The sequence below is a fragment of the Pipra filicauda genome, unplaced genomic scaffold (genome assembly GCF_003945595.2).
Source record: "Pipra filicauda isolate LSUMZ 115617 unplaced genomic scaffold, ASM394559v2 scaffold93_size3172892_pilon, whole genome shotgun sequence".
Taxonomy (NCBI): domain Eukaryota; kingdom Metazoa; phylum Chordata; class Aves; order Passeriformes; family Pipridae; genus Pipra; species Pipra filicauda.
This window is the reverse complement of record NW_024105131.1, coordinates 465,678-487,411: the sequence shown is the minus strand read 5'-3', so window position 1 is coordinate 487,411 and position 21,734 is coordinate 465,678. Positions and strand designations below refer to the sequence as shown.

Genomic DNA, 21,734 nt, shown 5'->3' with positions numbered 1-21,734 from the left:
GCATATAAGAAATGCATCTTTCTACTATGATATGTACAAAGATTAAGAAACAATGTGATTGTTTAAAAAGAAATACAGTTCTTAAGAAAATGGTAGAATATGTACATCATAACATCAAGAAATAATTCTGGGAAAAAAGCATCTAGTTGTCAATTTAAAATAGTTTAAATAGTTTTAGTAGTCTCTGTTTGCCTTTATTTAAATAATACTTTTTGCAGAAATGTTGCTCTCCATAATCTGTCTAGAACCTAGTTGTATTCAGATGTATTTTGTATTTAATTTTTTTTTACAGTGGTCAACCCATTCCTAGAGTGGAGTACACAGCTGAAGAAGTTAAAACGTGGGGGGTGGTATTTAGGGAACTCAGTAAACTCTATCCTACCCATGCCTGTCGTGAATATTTAAAAAACTTTCCTCTGCTGACCAAGTACTGTGGATACAGAGAGGATAATGTGCCTCAGTTGGAAGATGTTTCTATTTTTCTTAAAGGTAAGATTCATATTTGGTTTATCAGTAGATATAGTTCAATGAAAACACTCTTTTTTCTTTGTATGGAATGCAAAGCACATTAAATGAAAAGATTCTCAGCATTGTCAGTGGTCTTTGGTTTAGCCTGAAATATTCTGGTTTTGATGTTCTCCATGGCAGGGAGTTTTTTGAGTCAAGACAGTTTTATGTATGTATTGCATGTATGAAATTGAGAGAAGTTAAACAGCTGAACACGTAAAGCATGATGTGAGGCCACACCTGGAGTGCTGTGTCCAGTTCTGGGCCCCTCAGTTCAGGAAGGACATTGAGGTGCTGGAGCAGGTCCAGAGAAGAGCAACGAGGCTGGTGAAGGGACTCAAGCACAAGTCCTGTGAGGAGAGGCTGAGGGAGCTGAGGTTGTTCAGCCTGGAGAAGAGGAGGCTCGGGGGAGACCTCATCACTCTCTACAACTCCCTGAAAGGAGGTTGTAGCCAGGTGGGGGTTGGTCTCTTCTCCCAGGCAGCTATCAGTAAGACAAGAGGGCACGGTCTTAAGCTGTGCCAGGGCAGGTTTAGGTTGGACATTAGGAAGAAATTCTTTACAGAGAGAGTAACAGACATTGGAATGGGCTGCCCAGGCAAGTGGTGGATTCTCTGTCCCTGGAAGTTTTTAAGCTGAGACTGGATGTGGCACTTAGTGCCATGGTCTAGTAACCACGACGGTGTTGGATCAAGGGTCGGACTTGATGATCTCGGAGGTCTTTTCCAACCTGGCTGATTCTATGATTCTATGATTATCTTGCATGGGGAGAAAAGCCCTTCAGTATAATAAAAAGAAAGAGCTGAGTTAGCTGTGTTCTCTCATTGCCACAGGTTGGGAGTTCTCATAAGTGCAGTGGGCATCCCCCAAATATCCAGGAAAGTAAAAGATATTTAAGATTTTAATTTCTTCTCAAAGGTTCCCTCAGATACATATATTTGTTCCTTAATCCTCTTGCTCAGGAACTAAAATATTATAGAGATGGGTGTTTGAAAAAAAAAATTATGTGCTGTTAAGAGAATAATTAGCAGAGCATTTTTGTCCCAAATATATGTAGAAAATCCTTAGCTAAAAGAAATAATGAAATTTGTAATGACAGGGTACCTTTCCTCAGTCCGTGCTTCATCCATAAATCTTTTTTGTGAACACCTGCATTTACTAATAGCTGATTCATCATTCTTTGAATTTGGCTGTGTCTTTCTGGGTCTGTCATATATTGTATTATGGTCTCTAAGGAATGATGCTAAATTCTTTCTCCCTAGCTAGAAATTCAAGATCTCACACTTCTTTCAGAACTATGTTTTCAGACTACATATAGCAGTACTAGTATCTGTTGCAGAAAAACTTGAAACATTCTCCTGTAAAAGCTTTGAAAGAGTGAAGAATTAATTTTTGAGAGAAACATGCTTTTTAAAGTCACTGAATCTAAAGCTGTTCTCCTCTGTGACTAATCTGACAAAGGAACACTATTAAATGTTTAAATGAGGACCTCAACTATAAAAATCAGTATTTTATTGTCACAAGCAATATTTTATCTGTAAAAATAATGACAAATTTGTTATAATCCTATTCTGTTCTGTTAGTTTTTAACATATTTTACAGAGGCCATCTTCTGATATGGAAACTTCTCTCCCAGTTGGTACTAGATATAAAAATATTAAGAACATCACTTATGGCACCTTAGCATTTTTTTTCCAGACAGGGGTATTCAAACCAACTTTGAAATACCTCAGGCTGTTTTCATTATACATATGCTAGCAATGCAAAATGCTTCTTGTACATAATAATTGAAAATGATATGCGGTGGTCTTCAGCCAAGATTCTTCATGTCATGCTTCTGGTAGAATAATTAACAACAGATCTGTCACCAGAAGCTGATATAGTGATATATGTATAATGTGGTCTTTTATTATGTCCTTCACTTCAGAAAGGTCTGGCTTCACAGTGAGACCAGTTGCTGGATACCTGTCTCCCCGGGATTTTTTAGCTGGCTTAGCATATAGAGTTTTTCACTGTACTCAGTATATCCGGCATGGCTCAGATCCTCTCTACACACCGGAACCGTAAGTTGCTGCATTTGCTTTAGTACTGAAAAAATACACTCACTAGATTCTTAAAAGACCCAACTGAATTTGCTAAGATTGAAAAGAGGAACCTTCCTACAAATGTGAAAATCTTCTTACACCATGATGGCATTGATGAAGGATTTGATGACAAAATACTTTATGTTGGTGAGCCAAAATTGAATTCAAAGACTTTTTTGGTGACTTTTTACAATGATCTTGAATAACTGGGTTATATTGTGGTACGTCAAAAATCCTATTTGGATTATATTTCAGTGGAAAATAGAATTTTCAACTGGAAATTTTGAGAAAAATGTATAAAGTTTTATTTTCTCTTGGACAACTAGAAAGAAGTTGTGAAAAAAAGCCCTGAATCTCCTGAAAAAACATTGGCTTTAGAATTATAATTTGGACTTCCGTGTTCCCATTTTTCTCTTTTTGGGCCAGGCTTCACAGCTGAGCTTTGTTCCTCTCCTATAACACAATGCAAGCAAGTCATGAGGCACTGGTCTCTCACCAAGAGAGAATATTAGATATGAAACCTGTTACAGGGAACATGATAGAAATAAGAAACGTTTAATTACAACTTTCATGGGACAGCATTGCAGCTTTTCCAAAACAGAATATTGCGAGTTTGTATGAAATATTTTGGCATAGGATCTTTTGATGAAAAGTGGGGAAGAAGATCAAAGTGACTATAGTTCTTGTCTTGTGTGTTCTGTGCACTAATAACAGAACAATACATGTCAGTTAGATAACATGGAGGTAGTTTTACCAAAGGCATCTGCTGATCTTGTAACCACAGGACTGACATTTTTGCAGTGAATCAGTCATCAGGCAGTTAGCATGAAATTGTAGCTGTGGTTTAAACAGCTCGGACTACTTGAATGTATTTGATTTTTGCCCAAATTTACACAAAGGATTTATACATATATATTCAGCTCCAATTCTGTAAATATTTGGACTCATGCCTAACTTGGATTTCATGAATTGACAGCCAAAACCACAGAGTAATATTTTTGTATATAAAAGGTTTCATGGAACTGCATATTAAGCTGTATCTAAAAATGTGCTAGTATTATTCTGGCAGGAGTCACCAGGTGGTGCTGTTAGACACTTATCTACCTTTTTAGTCAGCATCTGAACTGGGCAAAGTATTTGCTGAAATGCTCTGAGGCTAGTTTTGTATATGTGTTTCTTTTGGGGAGGAGATGGTGATCCCTGAAGGAATTCATTCACTTCTATAACCTTTGTAATTAAACTTTAATCTCTTAAATTTGTAGCCAAATTGCTACAACATAAAATCCTGAAAGAAGGGCTTGGATATGTGATGCTGAACCTCTTCCAGTCCATCTAAAAATATCTGTAGATATTTCGAAAAAATAAATGATACTTAGGAAGTACCCGGTTTCGCACCAATGATTTCTTCTCCTGTGGGAAGCCAGTTTCAGACTGCAGCATGTACCAATGTTCAGTAAAAGGATGATGACATTTATTAACTTAGTACAAACTAGAAGAATGTTTTCATCTACTGATAGGAGTTTTAGGTGCATAACTCCAACAGAATGAAAGGAAGAAATATTTTCCAAGAAACAATTAAGCGTGTCTGTGCTTTTGCTGATGTTCTCTGGTTCATTGATTTGTGCATTTGAGAGCCCTGTAGTTTTCAGGATGCTGCTTACGTTCAGAATTATGCAGTGGATCATAGCTGATCCCCAGTAGTAATGGCAGCTACTTTTTTTTGTAACCTTTCTGGTCTAGATGTCTGGAAAGTCTGAACAATAGTTCAGTTAGAATGAAGATTTTTATTCCTTATTTGGGCTGAACTTAAAAATCCAGGTTATGGTTTTAACAGTGCTAAATATGACTAACAGAGGAATTAAGCTGTCATTTTCTAATGATGTTATACTCTCTTCTTCTAGACTTACTTGTTCACATTAGTTAAGTAAAGTAGACTAACTATCAGGAACTCCATAGGGAAAATTTGAAAATCCCTTTTAAAATGTTTAGGTTTTTTTTGATAGCATAGAGCAAATAGTAAGTGTTACCAGAAATGTACAGTGAAATCCTGGCTGTTTTTTTAAATCAATGGCAAAACTAAATTGATTTGAGTGGGGACAGCTCTTCATCTTCTGCAGTAGCTGCAATGCCCTGAGATCTGCTGGTTGATATATGGGGTCATAATGAGGTTTGCTGCAGTTCCCTGGCTGGTGAATATTGCATTTCAATGATATAAACCTGGTGAAAAGACTCCCTTTGACTTCAGCGGGCTTTCTGTCAGATTTAACACCCAGACTATAGATACAAATTGGAGAGTTCATTTGGTTTGATCTGTATCACTACTGTATGCATTTTAAAACATTCCTTCCTGATTTTCATTATGTTTCTACTACATTCACAAGGCTGTGTAGATTTCCTCTGCTCAGCTAATTTACTCCAAGAAAAATCTTTTGCTGTAAAAAGTGCATTACAAAAGTCTTATTTTCTCAGAGCAATGTGTGTGAATAAATTAAAGGAACTTAATTATTTTCTGAATAAAACAAAACAAAAGAATCAAGCTTTGGTAGTTAGGCAAAGAATTATATTGTTTAGACTATCTATAAAGGGCCAGAGTGGCAGGAAGTCTAAGAGTCTCTAATGACAATCCCAAATGCTGGTTCGTGTTTCTGTCTGAAAGACTTTCTGGGTTTGTTTTTTTTTGTTCATGCTCTTTTTGCTTCAAGCTCTCCTCTTTATAACTGCACAAGCAAAATACCACTTTGCCTAGTTTTAATGGAAGAATATATGAGCTAAAAGCACGAGAGAAATATCTTCTGCCTCCTCATTCTCTTCCTCTTGCCAAGAGAGACAAATTAATAGAATTAGGCTTTGTCTGTTCTCATTTTGTCCACAAAGGTGGATGCAACAAAGACCATGTGTCCCAGGGCAGAACTGGGAATAACACATCTTTGCTTATTTGTTTCTGGGAGTTGCGGCTTCAGCACAGGAAAACAGAGATGTAGACACTCACTCAGGTATCAATAGCAGTGCTGCTGCTGCAGAAGCCTGCCTGCAGACAAGCACACTTACCTGAAGCCAGGAACTTGAAGCCGGTCCCACTGGATTGTCTTTGCTTTTGTTGTTTGAACTACTGATACAAAGCTAAATATATCTGGACTGATGCAGTGTAGCACGGGTGCTCAGCAATTACTGTCGATTCTTCAGTGATGGCAAGAATTGGAGTTGGAGCGCTGGGCTTCCAGAGAATGGGCTTTTTGGCCCATTTCTGTGTTGAAAGATGATGGTTGGAGAAGTCATGTTCCTCCAGTGAACTGAGGTTTACTTGGTACTGAGAATTCTTGGGGCGTATCTGTCAGACTTCAAACTACATTTTCCAGCAGTCCTTTGTATTGTTAGTAAGCTAAGTCCGAATCGTGGGTCATCTACCGCCACCACCTGCGTCTCCTAGAACGGTTCCATCAACGCTGCCTCCGTACAGTCCTAAACATCCACTGGTCAGATTTTGTGACCAATACATCTGTTCTAGAGCAAGCAGCTATCACAAGTATTGAGGCCATGTTGCTGAGAACACAGCTGCACTGGGCAGGGCACGTCTCAGGGCACAGCTGCGCTGGATGAAGGACCACCGCCTCCCTAAGATCTTGCTTTACGGTGAACTTGCCTCTGGCTGCCACAACAGAGGAGCCCCGAAGAAAAGATACAAGGACTCCCTGAAGCAACACCTCAGCCTTGGCCATATTGATCACCATAACTGGTCTACTCTGGCCTCCAATTGGGAGGCCTGGAGACACACCATCTATAACGCAGCTGTCTCCTTCGAGAACACACGCAGGATCACCCTTGAGGAGAAAAGGCAACGCAGAAAGAACCGTGTCTTGCAGAATATACCACCTAAGGAGTCTTTCTGCTGTGCCTTTTGCAACCAGACATGCCTGTCTCGTATTGGCCTCATAAGCCACCAGCGTGCCTGCAACAAATGTGGATAGAGCCTTCCCAAATCTTCGTTCGCGAAGCCTAGCCATGATGAAGCTAAGTCTTGCAGGAGATGATAGAAGAAATTGTTGTGACTGGAACTAAATTAATTAAAAAAGGGTCATTAACCTTTAATGATTATCTGCTCAGGTGATGCAAACCACCTTGGGAACAAAAAAAAGGATACCAGCGGAGCTAACCAATTTTTCAAGTCTGAAGTCCAGTGAGAAGGGGACTCCTGTCTAAGCTATGGATCTCATTGAATGAATTACTCATATATGACGTTGGCTCAAACTTGTCACACACAACTTCAGGCAGATGCTTGTCTCACCGAAAAGTGTGACTATGACATGAGCAAATGATGCTACACATCTGTCAGTGAGGCCATTTGGACTGATAAGGAAGCTTGTATGTGACCCTCCAGCACTGGAACTATATTTGATAAGCTTTGGGTGAGGCAGACTAGGAATACCAAAAATTTTAATTTTCATTTGCATATTTAGAAACTATGTCTACTGCTCTCTACTTACACATAGTTGGTGCAGACTTTTTGGTGAAGATACTGAGTAAGATGATTTTAAATTACATAGAGGTTGTTTTTCTGTTCATTATTTAACTGAAGTGTCAGGTTCTGTGACTTTTCAAACAAAAATAGTTTATAAAACACAAATTGGATGATTTTGGGTAGAAGGCAGAAAACTTGATGTTTTCTCCTTGCCTTTAAAATGCTTGTTTACAGCTTAGGATAAAAAAAAAAAGAGAAATGTCTTTGAAGAGACAAAAGCAAAGGAAATGTCAGATTGGATTTTTAAAGTGAACTTTACTATCAAGTCCATTATTTCTTGTGAACAAAACACCAAAACTTTCAGAATTGTTTGAGAGCTTTTGTAGATGATGCATGTGCACTTTTGTTAGGAGTTTTTTGTGCACTTATGTCTGCACTTTGTCATGACTAATAATGCACATACAGATGTGAACAGCTGTTCTTTCTGAAATGATTTGGGTTTCCTGCTTTTTCTTAAATCCGTTTGCTGAGAAGTGGACTGCATAACAAAAGTACGCAGTAATTGCAGTAGGATCTCATGACTAAATGAGAAACTAAGCACACAGAAACCTCTGTGATTATTGCTCCAAATTTCTAGGGCCGAGTGGCAAAATGTTGGTGTGGAGATCTACCCAGGTATGGAAAGGGGAATGGAGAAGAGGAAGAGGGAATATATTGGATTTTGAACTTGATTCGTATGGAAAGAAATGCTGAAAATTATACTTGTGAAACACCTGGCTTTCTTGCCTTTGGGCAGTTCAGTCTTCATGCCACTAAGTCTGCAAGTCAGTAGTGCTCAGGCTCTCCCACTCAATGTGGAAATGATGAGAAAATCACAGAACAGGTAGGGTTAAATGACATATAACTTATTTAACAGAAGCAAATGTGTGTGTTTCTGCGTACATGCAGAAACCATTCACAGGGAAGAACTACTACACTAAAAACCATGTTTCATTTTAAGACTTTTAAAGAGGGGTCAGACCCATGTAAAATGGCTTATGTTAAATTAATTATGGAATTATTATGGTATTAATTTCTGTAATGACATTCTTTTCATTTCCATTTCCTTAGGGATACGTGCCATGAACTCTTGGGACATGTGCCTCTACTTGCTGATCCCAAGTTTGCACAGTTTTCACAAGAGATAGGACTTGCTTCACTGGGAGCATCCGATGAAGATGTTCAGAAATTAGCCACGGTGAGTCAAAATCTTTTTGTGGCATGCTCTCTCATCTATCCTCCTCTTTGGTTGATGAAGTGATGGGCATTGTCTTATCAGAGCTGACTACATTTTCAGGTTCCAGGTGACTATGACATGACAATCACAGAGCTTTTTGTTTCTAATAAGACAAAAGCTGGTCACACTAGGTAGTGAGTTTTACTTTTTAAGTGCAATAATCAGCAATTTTCGGGGCTAGCTGAGATGGATTTTGTATACTTTAAGGTGCTGAAAATAAGTAGGGAAGGTAACCTGGAAAAAAAATTAACCTGAAACATTTTGGTGTGTGCTTTCATCCCTACACTGTTCGTTCCTCCACAGGTGGCCACTTTGGCTCATAGCACTGGTATTTCTGTACTCACTGTTGTGTTTTGCAGCTCTTCGTTGTATTGCAGTGTGTGATGGATTTTCAGATGACATTGCATCCTTGCTACTGCTCCTGTTGGAGAATATGTAGTTAATAAGCCAAGGCTGTGCAGCAGTAGATCTAGACCAAGATCAAGTACTTCAACCAGCAGCTGGGAGATGGATTCTGTATTACATCAAGTGAGGCACAAGCCAGTAGACAGTGTGAACTGGAAGAGGTTGTGTGTTAAAGCTGTTAGATGCTATTGTAACTGGAGCCTTCTTGGCCCTTGTGTGAGGGACCCTGTCAAACTGTCAGGACTCTCAGCTCGTGACCACCTGTCAGCCCTGCTGTCTTGCCATATTCCAGTAACTCATATGCAGCCCTTTGCATTGTGACATAGGTTAGTGACTCCTGCTCTATACCACTCGCTCTGTTTGGTTGTGTTAATTTACTATATGCTTCCTTTTGTGGATCCTGTTAAAACTAATGCTGTAAATAATTTAATGAATTATATTAAATTAAAAACCCGCTCCATATGTAAATATTTTATGTCCTGAAAAATTCTGTGAGATCAAGCAGAAGAATTGTTTACTTTAAACGTTATCCAGCTTACTACTGCTTTTCTCCACAAGAAGCGCAGTGGGATTTAAAGGGTTGGGAACAGCTGTGCTGAAGCTGGAGTGGAGTCAAAGCAGTTTCATTTAAACTGTAGAAGTTTTGGTGCGCTGGCTTAGTAGAGACTATGAGTCCCATCTGCCAAAAAAGGTGTTTGTACCTATTTGATTTGAATCTTGCAGCCCTCTAGAAAAGGCCACTAAATTTAGTTAATCAAACTGGCTTCTCTCCTTAGTTAGATACGCTCAGTGTCTTGTTCATGCCCATCTCCTCTCACATACTTCAGGGTGTTTCTAATAGATGGCTATGGAGAAGAAAGTGGTGTTTGTAGGAGGGAATCATGAAGGTTGTGTGGCTATTTCCACGTTTGCTAGGAAAGGACTTAGTAGTAAGCAGACCTATGTTGACATGATATGCAGTCTCAAGAGAAACTACCTAACTGACCATTCCTGTAGGTACTTCGAGGAAAATGGCATGTCCAAATATTTTACCCCAAAATAACCTTGGATGACATAGGCCTGTTGCTGAGGACAAAGTTGATACTGATCTGTTTGGGTAGAGCTCTTAATATAAAGTGACCTCTTAATATTACATAAATGCTTTTACTCCTCCCCCTCACAGAAGTTTCCAGTTATGACTGACTGTGTCATCTGAACAATGAGCTGCTCCTGAATCACAAAACCAAAAATAAAAGAAGACAGCTGAATCACTTTCCCTTATCACACTGAGAATTTTGTATCTGAGTCAAAGTTGATTTCTCCTCTCATGCTGGAAATAGCTCTTTCAGGTGGAAGAAACATCTAGAAAGAGACTTAAGGTAACCCAGGTGGTGTTATTTTTTGTAGAAGCACAGTGAGGGGCTGTACTCTCCTGTGGCAGATGCTTAACAAATACGGAGATATTACTTGCCCTAAAATGTGCAATGTAAACAGCCAACTTGAGAGCAAGTAGAAAAAATATCTATCAGTGGTGAGGGTGAGGAGGCCAAGAAATTCATTCAGCTGGGCACCAAATGTCACTTGCAGTGCCATTTAGTAGCTTTTGCAACATTCGGTCCCATTTCCGTTCTGGATAAAAAACAGAGATGCAGCAAGCTGAGAAATGCCAGCCAAGAGTCTTAACACAGAAAAGCAGTGCAGGTTCCAACAAAGCGACTTCAAAGTAAATAGAGAAACAAATGAATGGAGAGAGAGCATGCATATTAATGAGCTTGAATCAATATGCCTAAAGCAAGCTTGCCATTAGGGTGACCTGTTTCAAAAGACAGTGACATTAACAGCTGAGCCATTACAGGGAGGACAATGGCTTTAGGAAGACAGGAAAACACCTCCTAGGAATTCAAACCGGAAAGAGAAGAATTATTATAGGTGATTTCATAATCTTTTGTTCCATTCTGGTCTCAAAAAGACACTGTGTATCAGCTTTGATAGATCTGCTCTTTGTCCCCATCAGTCGTGAGCTGCAAAGGAAACGTCTGATGTTTTTGTCCCCACAGGGTTGACACACTAGATGTAGAACAAGCTGGAGTCTGGTGCCTTGGGCAGACTAGAAGTGTTTGGTAAATTGCAATTGGTTATGTCTGTGCAGCCCCACTGAGGGCAAGAATTAAATGGGAGAGCATTGCAGAGACCCTGGTGCTGGCCGGCTGGAGGGAGAAGGATGACTGCAGGGGACAAGGGCTGAAAAGAAAGTATGCAAGTCCCTTCATCTTCTTGGAGTCTGGTAGATAGGGAAAAGGAGAAAGGAATTGCTTTTGCTTTATCATGAGAGTGGAATATTGAAAGAGCCGAAAGGCTGTCTTTGTAGAGGTTTATTGAGAGATTCCATTTCCTTTACGATGTTATAGGACAGTAAGAAAGAGGAAAAACATAAAGGAAAAAGTAACTGAGAGATATGTTACTGAAACAGAACAAAATATTTGTACAATCCACTTTTTTGCTTGTAGTGTGGTATAATGCAGTTACTGTTTGAGGAACACAATCTTACTGTGCACGTCTGGGTGCTAATTATTATCATCCTCATTACTCATGCTGTTCTCTTTGATTTTCTAAAACCACTTTTGAGCTGCTTTTTCAAGCATACCTGGTCTTTCTGTTTTCACATAGTACAAAAATAAAAAAGGCTGTCTTTTCTGCTTACCTATCAAACCATAGGCTGTAGAGAGGACTTGACATGAGGTGTTTCAACTAATTTATATAGTATATAATTTACAACACATTTAACAGCACATAACATAAGGTTTTGTCAGGAAAATTGTACAAAAAGTACATCTTGGTTTACATTTCAGTGTTACCTTGTAATTTGTGGACTTGGGAGCCAGAGAGCAGCTATCTTTGTGAAGCTGCAAGTTGATAAGCAGGAACCTGCCTCTCTTGCTAATGGCAGAAATGATACCTGAGTCCTGCTAAGTTGTTTCAGCACAGCTCAGGTTGCCTCTTTGAGATGCTGTATGAATAGGATGTGTTTGTATAGATAAAATTCAGTGGGGCACAGTAACTGGTGGTGTTTCAGAAAAGAGGATAAGAGAGTGTCTTTGTGTGCAGTTTATCACCAAATCTTTCCACCCAAGAATTGGGTCACTAGGGTCTAATTAATTGCAGCAAGTTTTTTTCAAATTATTTCTCACTGGAAGTTACATTTAAACATTAAGTTCTTTAGAGCTGTAAAACTGTCACTTTTTCATCTTTCTTGTTAATATTAGTTCTTGTATTTTAACAGCACGGGACAGTAAAAATCAAGAAATTAGTCTTGTACTTGCTATCCTTTATGTGGAAAACCACAACAGTTGCTTCTGAATTTGAAGGAATTGTGTGTGATGAGATCTTTTAAATGCATTTCAGGCTTTTTATGGATCTGAATGTTTTATCTGGCCTGCATGGTGACTGAGGCCAATGGTTCATTTCTAAAGCTGACTTGTTCATTTCTAAAGCTGTGTACGTATCAGAAACAAAATATTTTAAAATTATGTGATGGGATAAAACCAACATTCAGAGCTGCCTCTCTGGGTGGTGGTAATTCTTGTGAGTTTACTTGCCTGTCTTCCCTCAGGATCTGTCTTATCTGGTCTTGTTTGCTTCATTCTAGTCCTATTCCCATGCTGAACAACTGGCACATAATTCAGGATAATTCTCCGTTATGTTTGTTGAGGAGATAACCAGAATGGAAGAAACAGGAGCATTGTGGATAAAGACTGAATTGCATTTGGTAACTTTGGGAAGGTACAGCATTCGTGGTCAGTTCACTAGACAGAACTGCCTGTTGCAGTCTCTCATCTTCACAAACATAAGATTAGGTTTCCCGGAGAGGCTAACTGGTAGTGCTAGGCCATAAGTACAGCTTGTGAACTGGATTACTGTCTTCCTCCATGGATGAGCAAATGGAGCTGAGAAGAAAAGTATGAAAGTAGGTGAGATTTTGAACATTCCAACTGTATGTCTGACAAATCAGAACTACTCGTGTGTTTCTCATTTATAGTTGCGAAATGATAGATAGAGAACTAACCACCATTGTAGGTCTGTGACCGGTTCCCCTGCTGAAGCTTTTCTGACATATAAAAATACTTAGGTATTGGTCTACTGAAACCTGGTATTACAGCTCAACAGCTGTGGCAGTCACTGAGCATATTGAAGTTTAACATTCAAATCTCCGCTTAGTTTTTTTTCTGTATCCCAGTAGCATGCCATGTATGTGTGACAGATCCCAAGAGTACCAGGGGTGACATAATTGAGCTTCTTGCAAAAGAGTTACTTCCAGCTACACTTGTAGTTAGTGAATAAAGGAGCTGCAGCACGAAGAGCTGGGAGTGCATATGACTTAAAAACTGCTTGAGTAAATTTTGACGGGCTTACAGGAGACATATGAAATTACTCTGATTTTGGCTGCGTGTCCCTTAGGGAAGATGAATCAATTCCCAGGGTAAAAGCTAGAACTATAAATGTGCAATCAGGTATGATGGATTACTATAGCCACACACTGTCCTGCTACTCAGCTTGAGACTCAAAATACTATGATCTGTATTGTTCATCAGTAGATGGCCTGGACTATGTTTCTGTTCCTGACTTTCACCAAGCAAAACCACCCATATGCAGATGTATTTGGAAATTGCCCAAGTGGAAAACCTGAAACTTACAGAAGAAGCAGAAGAGGAACCTGATGAAACTTTGTGGCTCTCTTAACCATTACAAAGTCACACAGGTGTGTTTGAATCAGGAGAGAAAGATTACTTACTGATGGATTACTTTCCTTTGATTGGTGAGGTGTTACTGGGCTCACTGACTGCTGCTCTAAAACCATTCCAAAATTTGTGGATTTGCTCTGCAAAATGTTACAACAGAATTAATAAAAAGTAATGGTGTCCATTTTTAAGGGTTTCTTTCAGCAATACTTTTTGATAAAGTAGCTGAAGCACTGATGTGAAGTCCTTTCTACAGTATGAATAATCAAGCAGATGGGCAGAAAAGATAGTACATATATCACAGAACAGGACTAAAGGGGGAAAAAACAAATTTGTAGATTCCAGGGATCAATATTTAATATTTTAGAATACTGCAGTGTTCTCCTGCAGTGCATTTTCACGGTCATCACATCAGGGATTCGTGGCACAAGGGAAAAAACAATCTTAGCAGAAATATCTAACGAGCTTTGTAGCTCAAAACCAGGTGGCTGTGTATTACATAAAAATAAGCTAGCACTCCAGAGGAGTTACTACAAGGAGAATTTGAAGAGTTTTGTTGCTAGAATGGGAGTAAATGCACAGTGTTTTCTGCAGGAATTGTGATAGTCTGCTGAGGCCTTTCTTCTGTGTTTGAAGAGTCTGTTTCCAGGTTTGAAATCTGTAAGATTTACTGTGCTGGTCAGGCCCATGGCTGATGCCTTGTACCCAAGTAATAAATAGCTACTTAGGGGAGATGTAAGAATAGGATGACCATCTCTGATTATTTTCAAAGTTTTTCCAAGCTTGTGACCATTCAGAAACTTGGAAACCAAATGTAGTTTCTATGTATGTAATCAACCTGAAAGGATTTCTGTCCGGAAACAGCTCTTTATGTTTGAAGACACGTAGATTTTTAGTACCTGTGGTAACTTTGGCAACGAGCTCTGTGGTTCAACTATTCACTATCTGGTGAACTCTCTCCTTTTGTTGTTTTTAACTTGATTCCTGCTAGGTTTTTTTGTATTTGAGGAGAGAATGATCAAATCATCCCTGTAGGCTTTCTGTATGCCATCGTGACTTTACAGAACACATTTTCTTGCTTAGTTCTTGCATTTTCTAGATTGAAAACCAATAGTTTGTTTAGTTAGTCCTCATGCTATTGAGATGTTATTCCTTCCCTGAACCCTTTCCACCTTCCCAGCTAGAACTGGAAAAGAGGGAGGATATCTCAGTCACCGGTCTGTGGAGCAGGGTAAATGAGCAGTTTGAACCCTAATCTGAGTTTTTGTTAGGAGTAATACTGTGGACTTAAGCCAGTTTTGGATGTGCTTGCTATAGAAGTGGGAACCTTTCGTATGGTAGGAAAAGTGAACCTGATGTTGTAGGGCTGACATGGTTTGCAGTTTAGAGATGGGAGAAATAGGCTGCATGCAGGAGAGAAGTAGGATTCAGTGGATCCATTGCTATTCAAGGATATGAGTCCCTTCAGTTTCTGATCAGCAGAAGGTACAAAGGATAGGTCAACGCAGGATGTATTAATATGAAAAATAAACATCTTGTGCTTTGTACTGTGTCACTCAAAGTTAAGGAGATGAAGGGGGATTGCTGTGAGGGTGCCCAGTTGGTCAGGTCAGTAACCTGCTTCTTGAAAGGATCTCAGGTTGCCTTAAGAGACAAAATTCTGTGCTCACAAGTAGCTAGAAATAGTGTTGTTCTATAATGTACTTGTAAGTTTGTATGCTTGGGCCCAGCCCTGTAATGAGGGAGCTCAATGCAAGAGAGAACTAATTTGACTTAATTGGGATCAGGGAAGAAATTAGAAATTTTGCTGTAGAAATAATATAGCTCCTTTTATACAGGATGTGATTTATGAAGATCAAGCCCTAAGCACTTAGAAACGCTAAAGAAAAAGGCTCTATTAAAATAACAAATTGCAACCAGACACTGGATTTGCTTTTACTTCTTGTAGCATTTTGTTTCCGAAAGTGGTTAGATCATAATCTGTGAGGTTACTGAACTGCGAATGTAAATTTGCATGCACACAAGTATACATTTTGACATATAGGTTAACAAGAGAATGGTGCAAATTTCACACAGCACTGACTTACTAATTATGTTTGTTTATTTTCGGAAGCAACTTCATTTTCATTAAGAAATTGCAGATTCTGCAATAGTAATCTTTGCTGGTAGTTCAATAACTCACACTCCGAATGTTTGCTCTGCTACAACAGTAATGAAAGTGAGCCTGAAAAACAGCTTTGAAAAAAATTGTGGAATTTAGGAGTGCATGCAAGTGGCAAACATCTGCTGATTTGGTGTGGGATCCAGTTGAGATAGGTTGAGGAATAGGTGAAAGGAGTCTATGAATTTTGATAGGGTTTTTTGCGTATTTGTTTTTGCTTTTGACCTAGAGTAGATAATGTATTAGCAAAAAGGCATAAAGTGTCTTTTATACAACATATGTAACTGGGACAAGAGAAAGTACTCAGCATAAGCTTCCAGTGAACAACAATAGGACAGACATTTCAGGTAACAACTATAAACAAAGTGCTCATAAATTACATGAATAAAGGTTTAAATAATGGGGGAAAAAAGCAATAGAGGAAAGGTTTGGAATATATCGCTACTGCTGTTCCTAACTGCATGTGTATGTAGAAGGAAAGAGATAATCCTGGGCTCTGTGTTGGTATCATTCATACTGACACATTATTTGAGTCATTTGTACAAGACATGGACGTCCTCTGGCAGCAGCACACAGGTATATGGGGAAGTAAAGGACTTCAGCATGTGGTGGCGCATGTCAGCCATTTCTAGGTCTTGCTTAGGGCCGAGGGAATGTCTGTGCTGTGGGTGTGCAGGTGGAGGAGTTGGCTTTCCCCATGCTTTCCATGGAGCCATAGCAGCTGAGGAGTTCCGTGCAAAAATAGCTTTGATGACTGCAGGTGGGGTTCTCTTGGGAGCAGCTCCCTGAATGCAGGTACCTGGTTAGCTGACTGGGACCTACAGTGGTATTGGGGTGGACTAGCTCCAGGTTCCCTGTGCTCAGGGATCTGTGCATTCTGCTGTGCTGTGTGGTGCACCCATGGCTGCCATCCTGCACCCCCCACCCTTCTTTTGGGGGTCGGCGACCACATCAGGAGAAGAAAGCCAGGAGATTCTGCATTCAGGCAGAAACTAAACCAGTTATGTGTAATCACGGAGTCACAGAATGGGTAAGGCTGAAAGGGCCCACAGTGGGTCATCTGGTCCAGCCTCCCTGTTAAAGCAGGATGATCCCAGAGCACATTGCACAGGATTGTGTCGTGATGGTTCTGGAATGTCTCTGATGAGGGAAACTCCACCAGCTCTCTGGGCAATCTATTTCAGTGCGTGCTCACCCACAGAGAAAAGAAATTCTTCCTCATTTTCAGATAGAACTTCTTGTCATCAGTTTCTGCCCACTGCCTCTTGTCCTATTGCCTGGCACCACCAAGCAGAGCAATAGGTCCATGCTCTTGACACCCTCCCTGCAGATACTTACAGATGTTGATGAGGTCCCCTCTCATTTGTCTCTTCTTGAGGCTGAACAGATCTAATTCTCTCAGCCTGTCCTCATTAGAGAGATGCTCCAGTCCCTTAATCATCTTTGTAGCCTTTCACTGGACCCTGTCCAGGAGCTCTGTGTCTCCCTTGTATGGAGGAGCCCAGAACTGGACACAGTACTCCAGATGCAGCCTCACTGAAGTCCTCAAACCATGCACTATTCCTTTTATTGTCTGGAATCTTTCAGTAAATAATTTTGCTTCCAAAAGGGGACATTCATACATGTAACTACTATGCATAACCCAAATACTACCTTATGGAAAGAGTCTTCAAATACATATCTGTACGGAGATGAAAAAATCCTAACAATGTTCACAACCACGCAAACCACCTAAATTGTTTAAATATTGGTTCAAGGACTGGACTTGACTCATGCGTTCAGTCTAATTCTTTCATCCAGCATATTCTTGGGTATTTTCGTTGTATGCAGAGATTAAAGTATGGAAGTAAGACAAAATATGGCTGGTATCCATAAACAGCTAAGTATGCCTAGGGCTTAATTACTTAATGCTGCAACTTCGGGAGTGGTTCTTGTGCCTGTCATCATCTTTCTATCAAATGGCATCAAAGTGCTGGATGGAATATGGTCCCATAAATTTTTAATTGAGATGTTTTTGGATGATCTACCATAATAATTTTGTAAGTATATCTTAATTATATATTTATAGGTTCAATGCTGATGCTACAGAGCACCGGGGGGGCTTTGCTGTTTCTTTCAATGAGTTTAGGTCCGTGGGCGAAATACTAACCTCATTTCTATGTGTACTGTTTCCTAAAAGCTCATAGAGCTGTACACAGGCAAACAAAAGAGAATTTGTTGCTGTAAAATTAATGTTTATCATTTGATTGCCCAGACTGGTTATTTAGGAGTATGGATTTTGGTGGAAAAAGAATTAACTCTGGAGGACACATGATTTTGCAATTGTGTCTCTTCCTTTGTCCAAACTCAAACTTTGTCCAGCTTTGTGTGGTACAGCATGCAACAAAATTGCTAGCTACTCCTTAGACATAGTAGGCCTTATGAAGTTATTGTGTAAAGGTTTTTGTTTGATTTATTGATGATTTTGGGAAGTTAAAGCAAATACTCTAAGCCTGAGAGCATTGTTGAAACCAAAGAAAAGGTTACAGAGAAGGTTACAGCCTCCTTGTGACTGTTAATTTTGGTTGTTTTGGTTTGATTCCAGATGTTGCTGAAGTTGTCAAGGTCAACAGAACATCAACGTGGCGCCCTTTCAGGCACACTTTGAACAACCCCTCCACTTCCTCATTCTGTTTGTTAGGTTGCTTTTGCATCAGACAAAGCATCAGTTTAGACTGGGTAACCTTGTTTCAGTTGTTAGCTGTAAGTTTTATATATTCTGTAACTTACAGAGAACTTTCTATAGATCATCACTATGACATTCATAAAGATGGCATCTACTCATAGTGCTAGATAAAGCAGTTTGAGCTCAGAACTTTTTCAAGACATGCTGGAAAGAATGGGCCCTCACATATTACAATTTTTTCTCCCATAAAACATACTACTCTTTTTTCCCTGAAGATTTTTCTTTCCTCCCTTGAATCAGTAGGCTGTAATTGTAATAATTATATAGTTTGACTACATAAAAGTGGCTAAGATTATAGTTTAACAAGACATTTTACATTTCTAGAATGTAAACACCTTTGTAGGATTAATTTTTTGACTTTGTGTAAGCATATTAGCTTACGTACAGATCCATACTATACATCTGCAATGAATTTAGGACCTATACAAGCACAGAATTCTTGCTGATCACTAGTGACCATTTCAGAGTGATCTTCACATTTGGTAAGTTATTCCTGGACCACAGCCACTGGAAATTCCTTTGACTTCGGTACAGTGAAGAACTGTGATCTCTCTGCTCACAGGTACTTGCTCAGTATAACTTTTTTCCATGTATTGCTGAATGTGATTCACTTTGAATTTACACACTTTTGGCAAGTAACTCAGTGGTGACTCAGTTGACTATTCTGTGGTTATGATAGATTCATTTCACATGTCCTAACTGCTGAAAATCAGGGTGCTGCAAGGAGATGCTCAACTGCACTTGAGAAAGATTTTGTTTGGGGCTGTGAAAAACATGTTCAATTTGAATATATTTTTAGTAACAAAATTAATAGATATTTAAAATTCCCAGAGCTACTTTTCTTCTTTGATCTGTCTGTCAGCTTGACATGAATAGAGCTAACACTTTTGTACTTATGCCTGCTATCTTTTTTTGCTTCTTTTTTGCAAAGCAGGTTGAGCTAATGCATTAAGAGTCACAAAAGCTTTTGGGAGTCCCTTGGCATTTATGTGATTAAAAGAACATTGAGTTTAAATGCAGTGTTGCTGTTAGAAACTGTGATGTTTGAAAACAAGTCTTAGCTATTAAATCAGTTTTCAGTAAATAGATGGAAGAACTTAATTTTCTTTTGAAATATTTAGAAAATAAGTGTGGATGCTGGTGATTTTGGAATGAAGTCCTATCCTTTTTTTCTCTTCAGAAATAAATTTGAAATTGATATGACTGTGAAGAAATAGTGCGTTTTTTCTCCTTGAAATAAGAATTTTGAAACTTCACTGGGCAGTTGTTCTTGTCTCTTCAATGTGTTTTTTGCCCGCACAGGTTCAGGGCTTGCAAAAGTTCTGAGATCCTTTCAGCCCCAGGAGACTTCTCCCCTTTCTGAAGATATGACTTTCTCTCATTAGTAGGTACATTAGGACTTTTAGAGCTGATTGTGTATACAAGAACCTCATAGTCCTCCTTGGCTAAAATGTTGTGGGAGGCTCAGTGGCTCTCCTGCATCACTCCCTTGCAGTGCAAGTGTCATCTACAGTAACTGGCCTGTCAGTTAGAGGAGGCACAACCTGCTCCAGGGAATGGCATTGTGGGAAGCACCACATGAGCCTGGTACCTTCCCCATGGGAATTCTGGTAAAGGAGGACACTGGGGTCTTTCTCTGTGCTGGCCAAGGGTAGTTACTGAAGAGGCCTTGTATCTTGCAGTAATCAGTTCTGACAGTGGACTGGCATAGGGCAGTGATTCAGTAAACTCCCTGCTTATAAAATGAGGATTGCCTGTACTGTGATTAATTGCTGCACCTTTGCTTCTTGATAAGCTGTGGATTTACTTTACCATTCTGTCAAAAACTTGTCCCAGGATAAGTGGAAGAGAATTCTGTGTCAGTTTTCCCCTTACTCGGTTTCCTTGTGGCATTGCCAGTTTTCCCCATAAGCTTTCCTTCTGGCATTGCAGCTTGTTCAAAAGAATGAACTCTGCCTCCCTAGTCTGAAGATGTTTTCTTGGTATTTCATGGAGTGTTGCAACTTTATACCTTCTCTTCTGAGTGTCCTTCTTAGCGTGCTTGCTGGGGAGTAGAAGTTGGTCTTTCTAGAGAAAGACAAACAATGTTGGACCAGTGCTGAAGTCTACAGGTAACTGTGATAAATGGATCCTGACGACTGGGCTAGGCTTCTGTAGAGATTCTGGCTCTGGATGCTGTAGGAAGAAAAGTGAGTTTGTTCCTGTCTGTTCTCTGAGTGTTTTCCTAAGCAATGCAATTCAGTTTGGGGCAACATTCCTAGGGTCAGTGACCCATAAAACGAGCATGCTGTCAGGCAAAGGACAGACAAATGATCTCTTGTGTGTTTATTTGTTTCAAATTTTGCTCTTGCTTTGGTCATACCTCCATGTCCACACGTCAATGTTCAAGTTCCCGGCCCATGCTGGAGGAGTCATACTCTCCAAGCTGTAGCATAAATTACAGGGCTGAGGAGAACACTTACGAGGTGCCAGCCCTTGTCCCTGTAGCCTATAAAATCAGGACTGTTCTTGCTTTGATAGGTTGTGTTTATGCCAATTCCTCACTTGTAAGAGTAGCAGGACAAAGACCTGGAAAACAGGAATGGCAAAGCTGTAAAGACAATGCCTGCTTGCAGCCTGTGAATTGTGAAGGATTGTGACAAACTAAGTGTGTCACATAAGCAGCACAGACCGAAGACTGTGGTTGGACAGCAGTGACATGTGTTTACTCAACTTTTTTTTTTTTTTAATGGTTTGACTTTCAGAGGACCCCATCTCTTGGAGTCTCAACTATCATGTCAAAAGACCTCACTATCCCTGTTACAATACCTGTGTGAAATCTCTGCATGGCTGAAATTTGAAGCAACAGCTTGAAAAAGAAATGAGCAAATACTCACTTAGCTAAAATGTAGGGAGTGCTGAATGTGAATTCATGTTATCTGTAGTAAAATAAAGTGGAATGGGTTATTATTGCACATCATTTTTTCTTCGTAACTCCACTTGAAATTAATAAACCTTAAACCCCTAGGTTTTAGAAGTTGAAGTTGTTCAAGATAAGAGTCAAATGAGATAGAGAAGGGGAAATAGGAAGGGCAAAGCATTAGGGCTTCATGTTTAACAAAGCATTAGGCCTTATGTTTAACAAATGACCTAAGCAGCAGTTTACAGTTTAAGTGGTCTTGTCTCCTTAGCTGCATATTAAGCTTCAGCACTATTAGTTATGTTGGAAAAGCTAGAAGTTCTTTCTCTGGCCATGTTGAGCAAGTTGAGGCAAGTGTGCTTTTTGGGGCATTCATTTTTTGCACCACCTCTGTGACAGCTAGCTTTGGTGGAAAGGAATTTGCTGCCTTGCCAGGAAACACAGCTTTTTGTACAGAAAGACTTTCTGTGTAAGTGTTGAAGTTCCTGATTCTGCACCTCCAAAGG

General features: G+C 39.6%; 1 protein-coding gene across 4 annotated transcripts in view; it reads left to right on the top strand.

Moving 5' to 3' along the window:
- The window catches only part of TPH2 (tryptophan hydroxylase 2), an 86,803-nt gene that overhangs the window by 13,641 nt on the left and 51,428 nt on the right, over positions 1-21,734 (top strand). For 3 of the 4 annotated variants that reach the window (XM_027721976.2, XM_039391336.1, XM_027721975.2), the window contains exons 6-8: positions 293-489; positions 2,435-2,570; positions 8,158-8,284. In XM_027721976.2, the coding sequence (XP_027577777.1) occupies positions 293-489; positions 2,435-2,570; positions 8,158-8,284 (460 nt within the window). Of the gene's footprint in view, positions 1-292; positions 490-2,434; positions 2,571-8,157; positions 8,285-18,188; positions 19,481-21,734 lie in introns of those variants that run through there. The other variant, XM_027721977.2, reaches the window with a different exon arrangement.